Below are 22,603 nucleotides of genomic sequence, written 5' to 3'. Positions count from 1 at the left end.
CCCTCCCTCGCGGAGGCGACAAGCTGGACTTGTCCCCGGCGGCGCTGTTGCCCGGGTTACAGCGTGATGTCCCCCCCGCCAGGGTCCAGCCGCCCCCCCCACGCCCGTGGGAACAGTTGGGGCTCTACGAGCCAACGCCCGACGACCACACCCGTCTCCATGGTTACGGGGGGCCTGCCCCCGCACACCTTGCAGCTTGCGCTAACCAACTGCTTAAGGTGAGGCAATGTGCCAAGGTGTGTGTGAGTGCATGTAACCTGTTAGTGTGGGTACAAGTGTGTGTGTGTGTGTGTGTGTGTAAGCACATCACCTGTTTTCAGTTTCCTTGAATATCATCTGTTTGTGTAGTTACAAGTTTGTGTGTGTGTGTGTGTGTGTGTGTGTGTGAGAGCGCGCCATATGATCTTCAGGAAACTCAACAACAAGACACGTTTTGAAAACATCTGAAAATGAGTTATTGAAAATCGCCATTTTCCGAAAATAGCAGATGTTTTGAAAGGGTTACGATCAGACGAGTGACTCTTAGAAAATGCTGGAAATGAGGTGGGGAGCGTCAGGCGCTCAAGAAATGAAAATGTTTCTGAATTGAACCATGGAAAACCATGTGAAAGTAGTTATCTTTGAAGACGACCGCACTGTGTGCTTTAGCTGCACTTTCAGGAAATCGTGTTTTAGGTATTTGTTGAGCTCAAAGTCACCATGAAAAAGTAACCATAACACGTAGTGCAGTAATCATCTTTAAGTATTTGTTGTCTTGAAAGTCTACATGAATAGGCAACTGAAACCCAGAGTAGAGTAGTTTCACTAGTACCGTCAGCAAGCAGTAGTGGACCAGCTAGACCTGGCATACTACACCATGTTACTGGCCCTGGCTTTAAGTTAAGGTGTGTGCGTGTGTGCGTTCGTGTGTGCGTGTTTGTTTTGGGAAGTGTGCCTTGGTGGTTTTGAAATAATTTCTAACCAGGTGAATGACTAACTGAGAATAGACCATGACTTAATAATGTGAGCTGGAAATACTGTGTGTTCTTTCCCCTCGTGTGAAAGTGCGGTTTTCTCAAGAACAGTGTCACTGTCACTTTCGTAATGATTGCACTCACTTACTCTCTCTCTCTCTCTGACACACACACACACACACTCACACAAATACACCTGCTCGTCCAAACCTCAATCACTCTCATTCTCTCGCTCTGCCATTCACTCTTTTCTAGTTTGGCAATCCACATCAGCAACACGGCTCCAGAGCGATGGGACCTCTCGGAGACACATGGGGTCAGGCGCAGCAGGTGTGTAAAACACACACACACACACACACACACACACACACACACACACCTTAGAACAAACAGTGATTATGCAATTTCTTTCTTTCAAAACCCTTTTATGTTTCTCTCTCTCTCTCTCTCTCGACCACAGATACACACACAGGATACATATAGTTTAATTTAATATTCAAACTACTGTCTATATACACGTGCACTCAGCATATACACAGTGCTATCAGCAGGTGTCATATGCACACAGTGTTTTGAACGTAATTTCAGTATCACTATAGAGTTTTGTAATCCTTCGTCTCGCACGTCTCCATGTTTTCACACTTGACTCACCTGCTTTCTCCGTTGGTCCTCCAATATCCCAGCAGCCCCGAGTCTTTGCTGGAGGTCAGCTGAAGCGGGCGGCCCCTCCTCTGGGGGAGCACTCTGTGATCCAGCACACGCCCCCTCCACCAGCTCTCCAGCGCCCCCCACTGGACGACTGCCCCAACCCCAGCAAGAGGAAAAGGAGCGCACTCTCAGAGCAGGTGTGTATTCAGGCTTGCTCTCTCACACACACTCCCTTACTCACACACACTCACTCACACACACACACACACACACACACACACACACACACACACACACTTGCAACACACCATTACAAAGAAAACTATGAGCATTTAAGTACCACGAATACCTGTAATACGAGTGTGTAGGTGAGGAATGGTTCCAACGCCCTCTCTCTTCCTCTTCCTCCCCCTCCCCAGCAGGGCTCTCACCCCGCTCTTCAGCGCTTCTCTGGGCCTGGGGGGCACGCGGCGCAGCCCCCACCCCCCTCGCAGTACACCGCCCCCCCAAAACCAGCCTTCTGGAGCCCCCTGCACAACAACGGCACCCCACCCTGGAGCACCACCCCCTCAGAGAGGAAAGCAAGCCCCACCGACTATCAGGTACAACTTTGACAACGTTTGAGAAAGTCGACTAATTCACTAAATGTTGAAAATGTTATCTTAAATGTCACTGTCAAATCCCTGTGTAACATTCCTTAATGTGAATTTAGGGTCTTAATGAAGGCATCATTTCTTCTTGATTTGTTAGACTATAGTTCCACCTTAACCTAGAGACCTTGGTTAGTTTTGATTCTAGAGAGAAGTACTTCTGTTTCATAGCTAAAGCTGTCAGTCTCTGGTTGTATTTCATAAACTATGAGTTGCTTAAAAGTTGCTTAAATGAGTTGCTTAAAATGACAATTGCACAAATCCACCTCGATGTGCCTGTGTTCTGTTGAGGTAGTCTATGCCTGTAGATGTCACCCAGCTAATATCCCTGTGATGTCTTCTCTGGTTACAGGACTCATCTAAGTCAGGCCTGGGAGGCTTCAGCTACAAACCCACTCCACCCGCTCCCTCGCTCCTCCCATCCCCTGGGGGCTACAACCAGGACCGTGCCCCCCCTCAACACCCCCAGATTACCCACAAGCCCCTGCAGCCTCCCGCCCCTCAGGTCCACGTGCCCCCCCATCACCACCACCACCACCAACAACACCCTCGCCTCCATCCCCAACACATCAAGCCCTCCTCCACCTCTGCCCCTACCTCCAACCAGGGTCCCCCGAGGTACCAGGAGTCCAGGAGCGGCCTGCCCCAGCTACGAGGCCCCGAGCTGGGCTTGAACTCCGGAGTGGGCCACCCTCACTCTGGAGGTCCGGTCTCGGCTCCTCTACAGCATCAGCAGCAGCAGCAGCCGTCGTTACGCGGCGACGCCAGCAGGGAGCGCCAGATCGCACCCACACCAGCAAACCTCACCGCCGTGCCTTACAGCCTCCCCCGCTTCCTCACACACCACGGGATCCCCACCACCGGCACACCCCATACTCTGCCCCCCCAGGCCCCTGCCGGCAGACAGCAGCACACACCTGCCCCTGTCAACACCACCCCCCGCGGCAACACCGCCCCCCATGGCAACACCACCCTCCACGGCAACACCAACCCCCACGGCAACACCACCCCCCACGGCTGGAGGCCTCACATGGGCCATGGGCAGCACACCATGGTAAGTGCCAATCCTAGCACAGTGGGTGGTAGTGTTAGGACAGGCTGAGGCTCATCAGATGCAGTTTCATTAATAATACTTACTTCAAATTAAGAAGTACTTTTTCTGTCTGCTTAGATGGCCGAGTTTCCCGCCGTTCCCGGAAATGTACACCGACACAACATATATATTTATGTAAATCACTTACATGGTGGTAATGGAAAGCATTAATTGTGAGGATTTGAAGGTACATCTAAATTCCAGGACTATTTGCCATTGCACACAAACAGGAGTGATCTTCACGTAGCCATGTCGGCTCTTGTGATGCACTTACCTGCTCTGCCATAGCATGAGGTTCAGTGCAACTGCGGGGCTTATCAGAGCGACCTTGTAACTTGTCCTAAGATTTAGTTCTGGCTGTGAATGCTGACGCCAAGCGTGTTAATGTGTAATCTAAGCCAGGCAACAGTGGTCGTTTTGTGCTACAGTAATTAAGTCATCGGACAGCTGACAAGTTTTTCCACATTAATCTATGACCTGCGAATGCTACTCTCTTTTCAGCAAAGGTTATATAAGGCATGGTGTGGGTCAGTTATGTAACCCTATCTCTGTGTGTGTGTGTGTGTGTGTGTGTGTTTTTCTCAGGAGTCGGGGCATTTCATGCCATCGCTGGATCCTCAGGGTTTGTCTGGCCACCAGAAGGAGCGTAACCGCAGCGGAGACGGCAACTGTGGCACCCAGGACCACCGCGGCAACCAGGATCACCGCGGCACCCAGGATCACCGCGGCACCCAGGATCACCGTGGCAACCAGGATCACCGCGGCACCCAAGATCACCGCGGCACCCAAGATCACCGCGGCACCCAAGATCACCGCGGCACCCAGGATCACCGCGGCACCCAGGATCACCGCGGCACCCAGGATCACCGCGGCACCCAGGACCACCGCGGCACCCAGGACCACCGTGGCACCCAAGATCACCGCGGTAACCAGGACCATCGCACCCCTGGGACCCCCCAGCGCGTGACCCTCCCTCACACCCAGGGACTCCCCAGAGCCCCTGTGATCACCCCCAACCCTCCGCGCTCCGAGGCCCCTCACACAGCCCTCTACAGCAGCAGTATTGGTGGAGCATGCACTGTCAGCACAGCGCCCCCTGCTGTTAGCTCTGCTCCCAGCATGCCCTCGCACATTGGCTGGAAAGCACTAACAGACACACTCCAGCATCACGGCCTTGGCAGCAGCAGTGGCAGTACCAACCTGCCCCACCAGGGGGGGTATCAGGGACCCAAGGCAGGCACTGCCAGTCAACATTCCCACCCAGAGATGGGCAAGCCTCAGCCGAGCCGCCTGCCGGCACATGGCATGGGGCTCCCGTACTACTCATGCCCAAGCTCGATGCCGCCGACGCCGCCAGTGCCGACGCCCATTCCCGTGGCAAGCTCCGCCCCCTCAGGCCTGTCGCGGACCGGTGAGAGCATCTTCACCAGCAGAGGGGTCGGTCGCCCCCACACCATCCCCCCACCCGCGTCCGCTCCAAACACCAGTAACTCTTCCAAGCCCCTGCGCCACCTGCCCCAGACTGGCCCCGGGCCCCTCTCGACGACCAACATCGCCGACATCACCACCTCAGTCCCATCATACACCAGGGCGGACTGCTCCCAGAAGGCCGAGCGGTACCCGAAAGCAGCGGTGGTGACGCCGCCGCCGGAGCCCCAGTCCATGGAGGACGTGCTGAAGAAGCTGGACGCCGCACTGCAGGGGGACCTGCGCCGACGAGAGAGGGAAGAGAGGCAGGAGAAGGAGAGGAGGAGAAGAAGAAAGGAGGAGGAGGAGGAGGAAGCAGCAGCGGAGATGGAGAGGAAGAGGAGCGCAGAGAGGAGGCGCGTGGCTGAGCAGAAGGAAGCCGCCCGTTGTCAGGTCATAACGACGATGATGACGACCAAAACAACAACGACCTTGGAGTCGGCGGCCATCGAGAGCCTGGAGCAGCTCCTGGGGGAGGCCAACGCCGCCTCTGACCCGTCCCCTCCCCGCCTCTCCCCGGCAACGGCGCCTGTTGCCCAGCAACCGTCTCCACCATACCCGTGGCTGAGTCGTGGCGGGGTGCACTCAGGATGCCCACCGGCACAGGTGGTCAAAAGCCGACCGCCCCCACTCACCCCCCAGACGGACTTCGCCCGCGAGAAGCAGCGCCAGCGTGATGGCTGGGCCGGCGGTAGGATGGCATCGTCTGGGCACAGCCCTCCCTCTCGGCACCCCTCAGGGACCCCTGCACCTCCTCCTCTTCGGCCTCCCCCAAAAACCAGCCCCTCGCCCCCCTACTCCTCCATGCCCATGTCAGGCCCAACCAGCTCATCCAAAGACCCCCGTGCACCTCTCCCCCTCCCGCCCCCGCTCCGAGAAGCACCCCTGCTCTACCAGGCATACTCCCGGGACCCCGCGGTCCCCTCTGCCAACCCTGCCCTGGGTAAACACGTGCCCAGCTGTGGTGGTGGCGGTGGGCTGGGGAGCATGGGCAGCAGCGCCTGCAGCAGCAGCAACAGCAGCATGGACTCGGACGGCGCCCAGTTCGAGGAGGAGCCCTCGGAGCTTCTGCCCGACGGCCTGGCCAACATCATGAAGATGCTGGACGAGTCCATCAAGAAGGAGGAGGAGCTCGGCCAGACTTGCCCGAGTGGCAGCGCCAGCAACGACCGCGGCGCCAGGGGAGCCATGCCAGCTTTCAACCCCGTGCCATCCTCCTCCTCCTCCTCCTCCTCCTCTGCCCCTCCTCCTCCTCCTCTGCCGCTCCTGCCTCTGAAGAGCTACCTGTGTGCGCCCGACCTGGTGCCCGCTGCCAAGCAGTCGCCCGCGGAGGATTACCGGGCAGAGGGGCACGGCAGCCCGCCGGTCCTGAGCCGCCAGGGATCGCTGGCGTCGCCCTGCAGCCGGACGTCGTCTCTGGAAGAGGAAGACGATGCCACCAGCCTCAAGAGCCTCTTGCCCGGCAAGTCGTCGATCGGCAATAGCCTCCAGCTGCTCAGTAACGTCAGTGCTAGTGTCAATAGGCATGCCGTCGCTGCTCCTGCGACTAACTATCGTCATAGCGATCTGGCCAAGCTGTACGGGCTGCCTGAGCTCCCAGCGAAGTTGGTGGAGGAGGAAGAGGAGGAGGAGGAAGATGAGACCCCCTCCAGCTCGCCACCGCACCCCCAGCGCCCCCACCTGCACCAGACGGGGGTGGGCAGCATGTTCAAGCACCTGGCCACCGTGCTGGAGAGCCAGAAGTACACGTACCGTGGCGGACCCTTCGGGCGACCCCCGCCCTCTGCCCTCACGGGGCTCAAGTACTCCTCGTCGCTGTCGCTCGGGCCTGACATCACCAACGCCCAGCAGCCCTCCAGCACCGGCTCCTCCCCCACCTCAGGGTCAGCCAATCACCCTGGCTTCAGGGGATCGGAGTCCAGCAGCCCCTCGCAGGCCCCGCCCTCGAAGCCCCAGATCACCACTGATTGGTCGGCGGACAGGAAGCGGGAGGACATGGAGGAAGTGAAGAGGAGGATCGCTGCTGAGCTGTGGGGGGAGGAGCCCGTCAAGGAGGAGAAGAAGGTCAAGGATAAGGAGCGAGAGAGAATGAAGGAGCGACCGGTGGAGGAGCGGAGCGAGGAGAAGCGGAAGGAGAGGAAGGACGACAGGCCCCGCCTCACAACCATCTCCGAGTCCTCATTGGCCGAGCTCGGACGCAGCTGTGAGGACCTGCTGATGCGCCACACCCACTCCACAGGCCCCGCCCAGAGCTCCGCCCCTCACCACACCCTGCCCGAGGAGGCGAGGCGAGCGGAGAAAGAGAGGGAACACGAGAAGGAGGGAGAGCGACGGGAGAGGCACCGCGAGCGTGACCGAGACAAGAAGCACCGCGACAAGCACCGGCACGAGAGCCGGAAGCACCAAGAGAGGAAAGAGAAGAAGAAGAAGAAGAAGCATCGGGAAAAACGAGAGGAAGAGCCGATGTCCCTCTTCTCCTCGTCCTCCTCTCCTTCCTCCAGCTCAAACTCCAGCAGCGGCGGCAGTCGGAGACACAGGGACGGCAAGCCGCACAAGGACAAAAAGCACCGGCAGGTGCTGGCCAACCTGGACCTGCAGGGCAAGGAGGTGCGCGACAAAGAACACAGAACTCTCGACGGAGAACAGAAGAGGAGGCGCAAGGAGGAGGCTGGGGAGAGGGAGACATTGAGGGACGGCACGCAAACTCCGCCTGGGTCGTCTTCCTCTTCATCCTCCTCTTCGTCGTCGGACTTCCTGCGGCTGAAGGCACTGTCGGACGGCCCGCCCAAGGAGCTGAAGATCCGTCTGATCAAGGTGGAGAGCGGCGAGAGGGAGACCTTCATCGCCTCCGAGGTGGACGAGAAGAGGGTCCCGCTGGCCGAGATATGCATCAAGAACACGGCCAGCGACATCATCAGGGCGTGCAAGTGAGTGTTTATGCACACACACACACACACACACACACACACACACACACATACACACACACACACACACAGAGTACATAGACATTCAGACATTAATAGGATATTGTCAACCAACATCTACCTCACAGCCTTACCCACTTTTTAGTTTAAAGAGACACAACATGTTTGAAGGGGAGGAGGGTACTGGAGAAGCAGCCAACTCAAAGAATATTTACAGATTCCTCAGCTGTGTAGGCCTACTCAGGTGAACACATCACACTGCCTTGCTCTGGAAGGTAGCTGGTGTGTGTGTGTGTGTATGTGTGTGTGTGTGTGTGTGTGTGTGTGTGTGTGTGTGTGTGTGTGTGTGCATGCGTGCGTGTGTGTGTGTGCATGCGTGTGTGTGTGTGTGTGTGTGAGTGGATATGTGCGTGTGTGTTGCTGGGTTCTGACCGGAGGTGTTCTCTCCCTGCAGGTTCGCCAGAGTAAAGGGCAAGTTTAAGGAGTCCTTCCTCCTGCCTGCCTTCTCCGTGAAGCCCGACATGTCTGCAGAGCTGCCTCTTCCCAGAGAGAAACTCAACCCCCCTACGCCCAGCATCTATGTGAGTATACACACACACACACACACACACACACTCACATTTGCCTACGGGGATACACACACCAAGATGTGGTTCTCTGATTGTGTGACATCACAGTCCAATGGCTATCAAGGGATATGCTGCCCCCTAGAGGAAATGTTGTGCCCTTGCAACTCCTTGGCTTGTTTCAGATGATAAGATAATGTGGTCTTTAAAACAAAAATGTTTAAAGCACATTTTGAAAACTGCTACATTGTTTTTGAGTTAGTCTTGTTTTTTCTCATTGTTGTATTTTTCCGTGTGTGTGTTTGTGTGTTTGTTTGTTCGTCTGCAGTTGGAGAGCAAAAGAGACGCCTTCTCCCCTGTGCTTCTACAGTTCTGTTGCGACCCCAAGAACCCAGTCACTGTCATCAGAGGCTTGGCAGGATCACTCAGACTCAGTGAGTTAAACTACATTTCCCATGATACACCTGCAGGTCAACAGTAGAGGATAGGGTGTAGGATGTAAACCCATCACTTGTATAGACTGAAAATGTTTGCAAATCTAAAGCCATTCCTCGAAGTTGCTATGCTATGACAGTATCATCCTGCCTCACAAATATGCTGTATAATGCCCATAATGCACCCCACTGGCCTGGCCTGTTCTGATTGGTCGCGTCTCTCCTCTCTCCCCCCCTTCAGATCTGGGCCTGTTCTCCACCAAGTCTCTGGTGGACGCCAACTCGGACCAGCCGGTGGAGGTGCGGACGCAGGTGCAGCAGCCGGCCGACGAGAACTGGGACCCCACGGGCACGAGTCAGGCCTGGCCCTGCGAGAGCAGCCGCTCACACACCACCATCGCCAAGTACGCCCAGTACCAGGCCTCCAGCTTCCAGGAGAGCCTACAGGTGAGAACACACACACACCCATCACAGACACACACACACCCCAAATGCACCCAGTACCTAGCTTACACACACAAACTATAAATGCCAGTGCTGCAGCTTCCCTCACCCCCCCCCCACACACACACACACACACACACACACACACACACTGTTTACCCTGTCATTTCTTACAATTTTGCAGGAAGAGAAAGGGAGTGAGGCGGAGGAAGAGGAGGATGACGAAGAGAAGAAGCCCCCCATCACCTTGGAGATGCCGGCTAGTACCCCTTCTGCCCCAGGGTAAGTCCCTCTAAACCGCACAGACTAGTACCCCTTCTGCCCCAGGGTAAGTCCCTCTAAACCGCACAGACTAGTACCCCTTCTGCCCCAGGGTAAGTCTCTCTAAACCGCACAGACTAGTACCCCTTCTGCCCCAGGGTAAGTCCCTCTAAACCACTCAGACTAGTACCCCTTCTGCCCCAGGGTAAGTCCCTGTAAACCGCACAGACTAGTACCCCTTCTGCCCCAGGGTAAGTCCCTGTAAAACGCACAGACCAGCAGGGCCTGTTTGGCCAAATAGGGTGCTGGAGGTACGAGTATGTTCACAGCATCTGTGATGAGACGACAACAGGCATAGCATCTGTCTATATACTATTGTTTACACATTTACTCTTGTCAACAATAACAAAGTCAGAAGGACTACTGCAACCCTACTGTGAGCGCTGCTCTTTCTTGCCTAATAGACTACAAGAGGGCAAAACTAGCTTCAGACTGGGTTTTATATTTTGTAGTATGACACTTTGCCTATTTGTGATAGTGCACTCGTAATAAAAAAGAAACGCATTCCTGGTGTCAGGCTCTGATCTGTTTTTTTTGTATGTGAGTTTATCTGTAATGTATTAGCTAGAGGACAGATAACAAGCAGCCGTTATATGTGTGTCTTTGTGTTTGTATGTGTGAGTGTGTGTTTGTGTCTGTGTGTTTGTTGTTTAACGGTGTTCATTCCTCTCCCTGTTTTTAGGACGGAGCAAAAGCCTGTCGGCAAGATCATCAAGTTCGGCACGAACATCGACCTCTCCGACCCCAAGCGCTGGAAGCCCCAGCTGGGGGAGCTGCAGAAGCTGCCCGCCTTCATGCGCGTGGCCTCCAGCGGCAACATGCTCAGCCACGTGGGTCACACCATCCTGGGCATGAACACCGTGCAGCTCTACATGAAGGTCCCCGGCAGCCGCACGCCAGGTGTGTGTGTGTGTGTGTTGTAAAATGTTCGTAGAACTACAGTAGAATTTTTTTTAAATAATTCAAATTAAATCTTAATTAAGTAAAAAAAGTGAATGAAGAAAACTGGAACCTCAGAAAGAGTCGCTGTAGTCTTTGAAACACAGCTTTGAGAAACACATTTATGAGAAACACAGCTTTGAGAAACACAGCTTTGAGGTGGATGAAGTACCGCAATCAAAAGCTGACTTATACTGACAAGCTGTCGGAACCTGACTGCTACTGATACTGACACACTGTCCTCCTCTGTCTCCTCCAGGCCACCAGGAGAACAACAACTTCTGCTCAGTGAACATCAACATCGGGCCTGGGGACTGCGAGTGGTTCGCTGTCCATGAACACTACTGGCCGGCCATCAACGACTTCTGTGAGAAGTAAGTCAGAAACCTGCCCACGTCAAACAGCACAGGAGGTGAACGCAGGGTTGCCTAGCGGGTAGTGAGTGGTTTTCACTCTAGCCTCTTCTGTTAGTGCAGCGACGTGCTTCTAGAGACAACATTTTCAGAGGTTATTAACAATTTATAATGAATAAGATTAGTAAAATAATTAATTAAACGCATTCCTTCCCCCTCTCTCCATTTCTTGTCCCTCCCTTGCTCTCTCTCATCTTCCCTCTTCCTCCATCTCTCTCTCTCTCTCTCTCTCTCTATCTCTCTCTCTCTTTTCTCTCTCATCCCTCTCTTTCTCCTCAGGCATGGCGTGGACTACCTGACGGGGTCCTGGTGGCCTGTGCTTGACGACCTTTACAAGGCGAACATCCCTGTGTACCGTTTTGTGCAGCGGCCCGGCGACCTGGTCTGGATCAACGCCGGAACAGTGCACTGGGTCCAGGCCGTGGGCTGGTGCAACAACATCGCCTGGAATGTGGGCCCACTCAACTGTGAGTGTTCCACCGGCACAGACAGGCTTAGCACGCACCTCTGATGTCCCTTAACACACACCTCCAATGTCCCTTAACACGCGCCTCTGACGTCCCTTAACACACACCTCCAACGTCTCTTAACACACATCTCTGACGTCTCTTAACACGCATCTCTGACGTCCCTTAACACACATCTCTGACGTCCCTTAACACACACCTCTGACATCCCTTAACACACACCTCTGGCATTCCTTAATACCCTTCTCTGATGTCCCTTAACACACACCGCTCATGTCCCTTAACACACACCTCCAACGTCCCTTAACACAGACATTTCACGTCCCTTAACACAGACATTTCACGTTCCTTGCTTTATGAGCAGACTCATTTAGAAACATCCCTACCCTATTCCTGATATAATCGGGGAGGTTACATGATTAACGTAACATTAAAGGAGCAATGATTACAAATCCCCTGTTACATTAAAGGTGACATTTATAAATGATAAATCGGTACGGAGATGATGTTGTCCAAGTCTGGTAAAATGAGTCATTGTCTCCCCCTTGTGGTCAGATTCATTCCTTTATCAATAGCTACAAATTTGTGAGTTTACCACTCTAACATACCCTAACAACAGTGTACAAATGGGCTTATGTACACATTAAGCAGAAATATCTGCTCTCGGAAAAATATCTGATTTGAGTTTGACTAACCTTAGGTCCCATAAACTATTTCAAAACACGATACCTGAAAGGTGTGTGTTCATGGGTGTTAACTGCTTGGTGTGTCTTTTCTGCGGTGTTCTCAGCCTACCAGTACCAGCTGGCCTTGGAGCGCTTTGAGTGGAATGACGTCAAGAAGGTCAAGTCCATCGTTCCCATGATCCACGTGTCCTGGAACGTGGCTCGCACAGTCAAGGTCTCCGACTCAGACACCTTCAAGATGATCAAGTGAGTGTTGGCTGAGTTAGGGAGGAGTACCTCACCGAGACGAAAATTCAATTAAATTCAGTTTTATTTATATACCGCCAAAACAATTCAATTGTCTCAAGGCGCTTTAAAACGACATCACAACAAGATATCTTACTATGTTCAGCAAACTATGCATTACTGTGATCCATAGTGATACACAAAAGTAGCATAAATCATACTGTGACGTTTAAAATGCAGCAGTGGTGAGCTATTATGGTCCCTTATTAAAATACAGACAAATATATAAATAGTATGAATTTGCCAGTTATGAACCAGCCAGTTATGTTCTCTCTTCCTCTCATTCTCAATTCCTGTAGTGTTGCCCATGTACCCCTAGCACACGCTGAAAATATCTAGAAACTATAATAATGTGTGCGTATCTCTCTCTCTCTCCCTATCAGACACTGTCTTCTGCAGTCCATGAAGCACATACAGATTCTGCGGGACCAACTGATAGCGGATGGGAAGAAGATTTCCTACCAGAGCCGAGTAAAGGACGAGCCGGCCTACTACTGCAACGAGTGTGATGTAAGTCCTATAACGCACGCCTCGCAGTTCAGTTACATACAGATTATTATATATATATAATGTTTTTGTGTGTGTATATATATATATATATGTATATTTTCCTACTTTCTTGGTATGGTTTCACTGCTTTTATTTTCCTGTCCTTGTTCAAATGGTTCACTAGTTTTGCCATTTTGACTGTAGAGCACTTTGGTCAACTGCTGTTTTTAGAATAAATATTACATTGAATTAATTCATTCAGATATTCATACATTTAGTTTTTATTCACAAGTGTCGCTGGATGTCCTACACTTTTCTATTAACTTTACCCAAGTACCCTGTGAGGGAGTCTCTCTTAAACACTGTGGGGTGAGAAGGGGATTGTCTTCATTGTGTGACCGTGTTGTTAACGTGTGTGTGTGTGTGTGTGTAGGTGGAGGTGTTTAACCTGCTGTTTGTGACGAGCGAGAGCAGCAACAGGAAGACGTATGTGGTGCATTGTGAGGACTGTGCGCGGCGGCTAAGCCCCGCCCTGGCCAACGTGGTGGTGCTAGAGCAGTACAGCATCGAGGAGCTCATGACCACCTACGACAGCTTCAACCTGGTGAGGACACACCCACACACACACGCTCACACCTACACACACACACGCTCAAACACACGCTCACACCTACACACACACACGCTCGCTCACACCTACACACACACGCTCGCTCACACACACACTCACACACGCTCGCTCACACCCACACACACTCGCTCAAACACACACACACACACGCTCACACACATGCTCACACCTACACACACACACACACGCTCGCTCACACATGCGCACACCCACACACACGCTCAAACACACACACACACACGCTCACACACACACTCACACCCACGCATGCGCACACACACACACATTCACACTCACACACATGTACACACAGGCCATATGCATATATATATATATATATAGAACAGTAATACACATAGACACATGCTGCAAATAGCCTACTTTTTATATACTATAATGCTTCCTTTAGACAACCCTGTCTGCTGGATCGGTGAAGAATGACACCCCTCTTCTCTCTGTGTCTGTGTGTGTGTGTGTGTGTGTGTGTGTAGGCGTCGTCGTCGAGCTCTCGATGAGTCATCTGCTCATCTCCCCTCCTCTTCCCTCGTCCCTCAGCCATAACCAAAACTCCTGTCTGCCAGGAAAACAGACTTTTTTAGTTCCTTTACCACAAAAGATTACTTTTCAAGTTCCTTTCTTCTGTATGTAAATTTCTTTGTTTGTTCGTTTTTTGTTTTTGTTTGTAAGTACTACTACTACTGTTAATACTTGTTGAAACAAGCCAATCGAAAACCAGTTTACTCAGTGTTGTTTACAATACCAATCAGCCAATAAAACTCCAGCTTAGTCGGCAGTACAGCGTGCCAGTATTTGGTCGTATGTGGAACGGTCAGTGTTGTCATAGCAACAACAATGGAGTTGACGGTCTCAATGGCATGTCTGTTATGTTTTCAGGTTTCTTTGTTTTTGTTTTCTACGAATACTGAAAGTTGTAAATGCTGTTTGTATTTTCTGCGTGGTGCTGTTTTATTTTTTTGAAATGTAATTTATTCTTTTTTTTTTTTGTAATAAAAGACTAGAGCAGCCTAGATATATACCACATTGGCCTTGTGACTTGTATTTAGTGAAGAGATCAAATGACAAATACTAATGATAGAGATATGAATCCTTTTAAAAAGCATTAAGAGTTTTAAAATACAATTGTTTGGAATGCTACAAAACATACGGGTTTGACAGACTGTTTTGTCGGTTTTGCTTTCCAAGGAGAGAAAGAAAAAAAAGTCATGACAGCATTTTTGAATATTTTTGAGGGGGTCGGTTCATATTTCTGTTCCTTTCTTTTATGAGAAATAATTATTGTTATTAATGATATTTTGTCCTTTTGTTTTTTGCTTCAGTTGAATTGTACCTCTTATTTTGCCATGGTGATACAGATTCTTCCTGGATTTAAAAGATTTTAATTGTACATTGCTTTTCTAATTTAAATGTTTGTTTTTCTCTATTTATTGGATATAAATGTTCTCCCTCTGTCCGTAGGGTTGTCAGAATTGTTCAAAGCTTTTTATTATAATGAATTCCTGTAATGTTTAGGGGTTTTACTCGGGGAGGGGGTGTCTTTCGAATGGTGCTGACCCTTTCTCTTAGGCCTCCTGCGGTCTAGACAAATGATCTTTTCAGAGGCGTCTCATGCCACCTTTGTCTGTAGATAGAAGCCCACAGTGGACTCGGGGCTTAAATCGACCACCATCTTTTCGTTGTACTTGGCGGGGGCAGAAGAAAAGCAACAACAATAACAACAACAATAACAACAACAACAGTCACAGTTATCTCCCCACAGACATCAACACAAACCAACCCAACAGAAGAGGGGTGTTTTACTGTAAATGCATTATGACTTCTCACTGAGCGGAGACATCAACAAGGCCTTTCTGAGACCTCCTGGAGACCATTGCAACCTGGCCTGAGAGCCAGCGACGTCTTTGTCTGGTGCTGCTTTCAGCCCAGGTGGCTGGGGGTGCTATTTCATGACCACAGGCTCAGAAAGAAATGGCCGTTGTCTTGACTGAAAGGCACACACACACACAAAAGTGCTTTATCCCTACGCATCACAGTGTCATTTGTGTGTGTGCGTGTGTCTACGTGTGTCTGTGTGTGTGTGTGTGGCCTTCAATGTGAAAGAGGTTAAGATGCTGTCTCCTCATTACTTTTTTTCTTTTCTTTTAAGTCTTAGCTAAAATGGACGATTTTAACAGGACAGTACTATCGTGAGCTGTTGGTTACGATTATTTCAGAAGGTGCTGAGTTCTCTTTTGAACTCTTCTCTCTTTTTTATGTTTTTAAAAAGAAAAGAAATCTATTTTTCCTGTTGCAATATATCCTCCCCTTTTTTTTCCTTATTTGTGGTCATTTATTTAAAACTGCACTGTTTAAAGAATTCAAACAGGACAACAAACTGAGCCACATTTGTCTTAAACACTTTGTGAATTTGTGTGATAATGCTATGATTGACTATTATTATTATTAATTATTATTAAATGCTTTTGATAAACTTGGAGCTGTTCTGGGTCTCTTTTTGTTCATGACTAAACGCAAATGGGTTATTTCTGTGTTTAGTAATATTAAGTTTGTGTTTTAAATAGCCTACACATATTTGTGGTAACAGCACTGAAGCCTGTAGAAAGACAGGTGCTGTACCATTTATGAACATATTAATATATAATCTATTTGGTTTCAAAACCAGACACTTTAAAACATCATCATGGAGCCATTTTTATTAAAAACCCCATGGAAGGGTCTTTGAAAGACTGTTTTGGAACAATTTGGCACTGGCTGACTGGAAATTAAACTATGAAGAACGCATCTGTGGAACCAAATTACTGAAATAAATTTAATTAGAATGATGCATTATTTCTAATATTTTTCGACGTGCCATCGAGACCTCCCTTCATCAAGACTAATGAAAACATTGTCTCAGGACGTTAATCGAGTGTCCTCTATCCTTCATCTCTCTTCCTTCCCGACACTGACCACTTGGGTGGACGAGAATTCCAATTATGAAAAACATTTTAAATAATTAATATATCCGAAGAGTTTCTTAAATTCAACTCTTCAAGTTCCGCTATTAATATGTTTATTAATATGTTAACTAATTTCAACTTCATTCACCATGTTTCAGCAGTATTCTCATCTTTTGACGAGTGAACTGGTAATACCCACAGTCATGCTGTGGCCCACTTGCCATCGAGACCACCGTTCATCAAGACCAATAAAAACATTGGCCGTGGACGTTGTTAATCGAGTATCCTCTATCCTTTATCGCTCTTCCTTTCCGACACTGGCCACTTGGGTGGACGTGAGGGGCGATAGGAAGCGTGTTGTGTGTGGAATCATCTGTTTTTCCTCTCGCTCTTTTTTTACCCTCGGGAGTGTTGTTTACGTTTTGGCTCGATTTACAATAACAGACGGTATCGTATCAACCGCGACACATGTTCGGCCCTAGATCGGCCTCGTTGTTGTTGACTGAGGAACACGTTTACTCCGCTGGAAAACTTTCCAATCTCACAGGATCCTGGTGCTTTCAGATCCAATGTAAACTTGGAAAGGCGTGTTCATGAAATTAGAACAAGACCTTGAACGAAAGCTACCCTAAAATGTCCTAGGCCACTAACAATGCAGTCATGTATTAATGTATCAGACAATAAAAGGAGTTCACTGTGATTACTGATGAGTATGACTAGTGTTTTTGGACAAAATTAAACCCCACGTCTACAAGCATAGGGCAAGTGAACGTTAGGGGTGTTACACTGTGTGCGGCTGGCCTGCTATACTTGCACTTGTGTCTGATATCCTAAAGATGGCAAAACCCTCATTTTACTTATGGATGAAACATGTTATGCATTTTAAGCATGTCCATTTATTTTCTTCCAAAGTACTTTAAAACTAAGTGATGTGGTTAGAAGTCTGTCGACATGCTCTGGGCATTGGCTTTCATGTTCACTCTGTGTATAGGATTGTGAGATGCATCTACAAAAGTAGGTCATAGGTGACAAAAACAATGCTTCAAGATCACTAATGTTTCTCATGGTGGAGGCAGGGTTGATTCACACGGTTGATTGACAACCTGTCAGTAGAACCGGGAGAGGTTAGGAAGTGGTGAGATCTGGACGGGCTTGCGGAAATCCTGCCTCCTGCAGTCACAGGAAGTTCACCCCTCCCCTATTATCAATCTGCTCCCTGGATGGTGCGTGTGTGTGTGTGTGTGTGTGTGTGTGTGTGTGTGTGTGTGTGTGGTTAAGGGTTGTCAGGAGGTGGTATAGAAAAGCTTTAAAAAAAGAACTCCATTCACAAATCCAAGTCCAGGTTGTAAAGTGCATATCTCTCTCAGCACTGACCAAAATAGATTCTGCTCAAAGGAAATGTTATGAAACTAGCATCCGCCTGTAAATGTATAGAAGTCACTCTTGTATGATTGTTTTTGTTCTCCGGTCCAGAGGGAGAAATAACTCAGCACTTTGCTTCAAAACCGTGCTGGCTATGGCCATTTCAGTCAAAGACAAACTCATTAGTGCCTAGATGCAATTGCATTGTTATGACGCTATACAAATACAATTGAATTGAATTAGAAACTAGAATCTCGTTAAAAATTAGAATCAGGTTTTCATTTAGAGTTTTGCCATAACTTCTTGAAGATTCTTGTAATTAAAAGTTGAATAGAGTTCGCGATTCTGGCCAATCAAAATGACCCACCTCACCTTCATGCCTCGGAAGCAACGTGTTGATTGGTTGGATTTATTTATGACTCAGTCCGAGCCACCACATTGTTTCACGTTTATGAACACCAAAGGGTTTTTTTTAGCACGCACTGAACAGACAGCTAGTGAATTGGATAAGAATTGTGCACTTTACCTTTAAGGCACCCAGTGCAACTTTCGAGGCTTAAAAATAAACATTCAATTTCTAGTCTTTTTTACACGTAGTAAGTTTCAATAACTCCATACCATTACATATCGACATTCAAGGAGCAAAGATGAGACGTCGTTGTGTGGTGAGAACTGATAGAAAATCGATAACAACAACAATCGCCGCCATTTTCTTTATTTTTTGTAACCTACAATAAAAACAGCAGGATTCCAGTCAATGGAAAAATGGCCTCTCCCCACCGGCGATTGTTGTTGTTTACGATTTTCTATCAGTTCTCACCGCACAACGACGTCTCATCTTTGCTCCTTGAATGACGATATGTAATGGTATGGAGTTATTGAAACTTACTACGTGTAAAAAAGACTAGAAATTGAATGTTTATTTTTCATTGAATGTTTACAAAAAGTTGCACTGGGTGCCTTTAAATGCGACTAGTGAAATGGGTTAGAATTGTATACTGCACCTTTAAATCCAACTAGTGAATTGGGTTAGAATTGTGTACTTTACCTTTAAATCCAACTACTGAAATGTTTCCCCCCCTCTGTCTAGGAACAGCCTGGCAAGACTTTGCCATTTTTGACCATTTTCTTTTTTTCCTTTCCTCTTGTAATCATGTGGCCATCATTTCATAATCCCTCCGTGCTGCCCACTCCACCTCCCTCTCTCAACATTAAACCCACAGTCCACCCGGAGCCTGCTAGCGCTCTCGTAAACACCCTTAAGCTTTTGAGGAATCCGAGGGCAGGTCCGGTCCCCGAGTGGTTATCTAACTGACCTCTTCTACTCGATTATTACTCCTTTCTTCTCTCTCTCTGTCTCTCTCTCTGTCTCTCTGTCTCTCTGTCTCTCTGTCTCTCTGTCTCTGTCTGTGTCTCTGTCTGTGTCTCTGTCTGTGTCTCTGTCTCTCTCTGTGTCTCTGTCTCTGTCTCTGGTCAGTCTCTCTGCTCGGGGTCATCCCAGACAGAGCAGCATCTGAGGGGTGGGCCAAAGGGCAATGCCCACTGGAAGACGGGGGGAGATAAACAAACAGATCATACGACCAGAATTCAAATCAGACAAAGCTAATTGCTAGCCTGTGATCCAACCTTCACACAGAGAATCTTATCTCTCTTACCCGGCCCCCCTTCTGTCTCTCTCTCGATCTCTCTCTCTTGGTCTTTCTTCACGTCTCTCTGACGTAACCTTATCATCGTAGAAATCTCTCTCTTTTACTCTTCATTAGTTAGATCTCTGTGGTTCCACCTCTTCCCCTGCACCCCCCTGCCTTCTCTCCCCCTCTCCCTCCCTATCCCTCTTTCCCCCTCTCCCCCTATCTCTCTCCCTCTCTCTCTCTCCCTGTCCCTCTCTTTCTCCATCTCTCCCCCTCTCTCTCTCTCTACCCCTCTCTCTTTTGAGATTATGCATGCCTGTCGTGCTCCGCACCCTTCAGTTCTAGGAGTTCTAGGAAAGCTTTGACCCTGCCCAGTGTGTGTGTGTGTGTGTGTGTGTGTGTGTGTGTGTGAGAGAGAGTTCTAGGGAAGCTTTGACCTGCCCAGGACTAATAACAGGCCTTTGGTGAACAAAAGGGCTTGGCATCCTTCCCACCCTCTTAAAGTTGGCTTTTAGTCTCTTGTGTCCTGTTTTGGTGTGTGTGTGTGTGTGTGTGCGTGTGTGTGTGTGTGTGTGTGTGTGTGTTTGTCTGTGTGTGTGTGGGGGTGGGTGGGTGTGTGGGTGTGTGCACTGTCATCTGACTACTAGGTGTGGGCATGGTTTGGTCTGCGTTGATGTGGAGGAGAAGTGTGTGTGTGTGTGTGTGTGTGTGTGTGTGTGTGTGTGTGTGTGTTTTACTTGCATGAAATGATATAGGGTCAACACTCCATGGTGCATGATGAGACACAGACATGATGACAGCTGGGTCTAGTCTCAATGATGCAACAGTTAGTTCTGTAAAAATACACCTGGCCCTAATGTGTCACAGTAAACAGTCTATTGGATAAACTGTGAAATGCAAAATCGATGCTGAGAGCCGCCCCCCAGCTCAACCGTTTACAAACCAGCGACCATCAAACTATTACAAGCCACCGACACTAGCCACTGTACCCAAAGAACTGATGGATGAACATGAACAATTTTTTTTTTTTTTATCTTCATAATTTTTACTTTCTTTTCCAACTGATTCAGGTTCAATCTTCCTAGATCACCATATATTGTTAGAATACTGTACACAGTGTCACGTGGTACATTCATAGATTTTATACATTATTCTACTTAAACGTAAAGACTGGCTTCAGACACATTATAGTATCATAGTTAGGAGCGTAAAGACTGGCCTGAGAGAAAGGACTGAAAGAGAGGCAGGTTAGCTGATCCAGGCTCAGTCTTCCTTCATTATCGTATCATAGTAAGGAGCGTAAAGACTGGCCTGAGAGAAAGGACTGAAAGAGAGGCAGGTTAGCTAATCCAGGCTCAGTTTCCTTCATTATAGTATCATAGTTAGGAGCGTTAGGAGCGTAAAGACTGGCCTGAGACAAAGGACTGAAAGAGAGGCAGGTTAGCTAATCCAGGCTCAGTTTCCTTCATTATAGTATCATAGTTAGGAGCGTTAGGAGCGTAAAGACTGGCCTGAGACAAAGGACTGAAAGAGAGGCAGGTTAGCTGATCCAGGCTCAGTTTCCTTCATTATAGTATCATAGTTAGGAGCGTAAAGACTGGCCTGAGAGAAAGGACTGAAAGAGAGGCAGGTTAGCTGATCCAGGCTCAGTCTTCCTTCATTATAGTATCATAGTTAGGAGCGTAAAGACTGGCCTGAGACAAAGGACTGAAAGAGAGGCAGGCCAGTGTTGGAGCAGTTAGCCCTCAAGCCCTTCACCTCCCCGTGGCCCACTGCTCTTTAAATAAACACACACACTCTCTACTCCGGACACCAAACACCCCACAGCACCCCAGGTTATCACAGGAGGGCACATGAGAGGGGGGGTTGAAGGGAGGTGAGGAGAAAGAGAGAGAGAGAAAAAGAGAGAGTGAAGGAGTGTGTGTGTGTGTGTGTGTGTGTGTTTAAGTTGAATAAGGTTCAGTGAGTGAGTGAGTGCCTGTAAGGAAGAGAGAGTGGTGTGTGTGTGTGTGTGTGTGTGTGTGTGTGTCTGGGCTTGTGTGTGTAAGTGAGAGAGAGTGTGTGTGTGTGTGTGTGTGTGTGTAAGTGAGAGAGAGTGTGTGTGTAAGTGAAAGAGTGTGTGTGTGTGTGTGTGTGTGTGTGTGCGCGTGTGATTGAGAGAGAGTGTGTGTGTAAAAGTGAGAGAAGGTGTGTGTGTGGGTGTGTAAGAGAGACAGTGTGTGTGGGTGTGTAAGAGAGACAGTGTGTGTGTGCGTGTAAGTGAGAGAGAGTGTGTGTGTGTGTGTGTGTGTGAGAGTGAGGGAGAGAGGGTAAGTGAGAGTGAGGAGTGTGTGTGTGTGTGTGTGTGTGTGTGTGTGTGTGTGTGTGTGAGTGAGGGAGAGAGGCTAAGTGAGAGTGTGTGTGTGTGTGTGTGTGTGTGTGTGTGAGAAAGTGAGAGAGTGAGCAACGAGAGGTTTGCTGAGCAAAGGGAAATGGTGGTGGGGGGGTCAAGACAAAGCAAGGAGAGAGAGAGGGAGAGAGAGAGAGGGAGAGAGAGGGAAAGAGAAAGAGGGAGAAGGGGAGAGGGGAGGAGACGAAGGGAGGGTGCATGTGGAGGGCCTGACATGCTTAAGATGCAGCGGATGAAGAAAGGAGAGACACTAAGAAAAAGGAGGAGGGAGAAACGAGGAGTCACGATTTAAACTTCTCAGACGCGACGCAACGCTGAGACAGAGAGAGACAGAGAGAAAGAGAGAGAAAGAGAGAGAAAGAGAGATAAAGAGAGAGAAAGGGAGAGAAAGGGAGAGAAAGGGAGACGAGCCACTGAGACAGGATATCGCGATCGCTATTCTAGCTTGACTATGAGAAGACCAAAGATGCACTACTGTTTTGGTGATAGTTAATCTAAACCTACAAGTTACCAGTACAGTGGGGTAATACCTACAACAATCTACACCTGTAAGAAAGACAAACTTGACCTTTAGAGAAAATCAGAGCATCAAAGATACTTTTGTTCCCCAAAAGAAGCTGGAAGGATTTCAAAACAGTTGTTCACTTTCAGACTACTCTTTAAAAAAATTTAAAAAACAAAAAAACTCATTGCTTGCATTTGAATGCTCAACGGAACAAATAGGAAAAACAGAACAACGGAACAACGGAACAACGGAACAACGGAACAACGCACGCAAGAACCCCACACTGGCAGCGGCTCTCCGACAGACGCAGGAATTTAAGAGGAGGACATCCGAGTGAGTGAGGAGC

General features: G+C 49.0%; 2 protein-coding genes across 2 annotated transcripts in view; both read left to right on the top strand.

Moving 5' to 3' along the window:
- LOC308382380 (uncharacterized protein) overlaps nt 1-711 on the top strand; it is a gene marked incomplete at its 3' end in the record, with an annotated part of 37,113 nt that extends 36,402 nt beyond the window's left edge. The window contains exons 7-8 of the mRNA XM_080860101.1: nt 1-218; nt 676-711. The exon at nt 1-218 is cut by the window's left edge and continues 20 nt beyond it. Coding sequence (XP_080716227.1) covers nt 1-218; nt 676-711 — 254 coding nt within the window. The remainder of the gene's footprint in view (nt 219-675) is intronic.
- A 533-nt stretch (nt 712-1,244) lies between these two features.
- Nucleotides 1,245-15,847, top strand: kdm6ba (lysine (K)-specific demethylase 6B, a; the record flags this gene model as incomplete). Its single annotated transcript, XM_080860100.1, has 16 exons — nt 1,245-1,283; nt 1,637-1,798; nt 2,021-2,203; nt 2,604-3,305; nt 3,930-7,738; nt 8,193-8,319; nt 8,633-8,738; nt 8,980-9,185; nt 9,367-9,464; nt 10,186-10,403; nt 10,702-10,816; nt 11,135-11,322; nt 12,113-12,254; nt 12,677-12,803; nt 13,216-13,386; nt 13,905-15,847. The coding sequence occupies 16 exons, from the start codon at nt 1,245-1,247 to the stop codon at nt 13,926-13,928; spliced, it is 6,417 nt and encodes a 2,138-aa protein (XP_080716226.1). The 3' UTR covers nt 13,929-15,847.
- Nucleotides 15,848-22,603: the final 6,756 nt, after the last annotated feature.

Source organism: Sprattus sprattus (genome assembly GCF_963457725.1).
Source record: "Sprattus sprattus genome assembly, chromosome: 21".
In the NCBI taxonomy this organism is placed as follows: Eukaryota; Metazoa; Chordata; class Actinopteri; order Clupeiformes; family Clupeidae; genus Sprattus; species Sprattus sprattus.
Note: the sequence above shows the minus strand (reverse complement) of the source record. Positions and strands in the feature narration are given on the sequence as shown.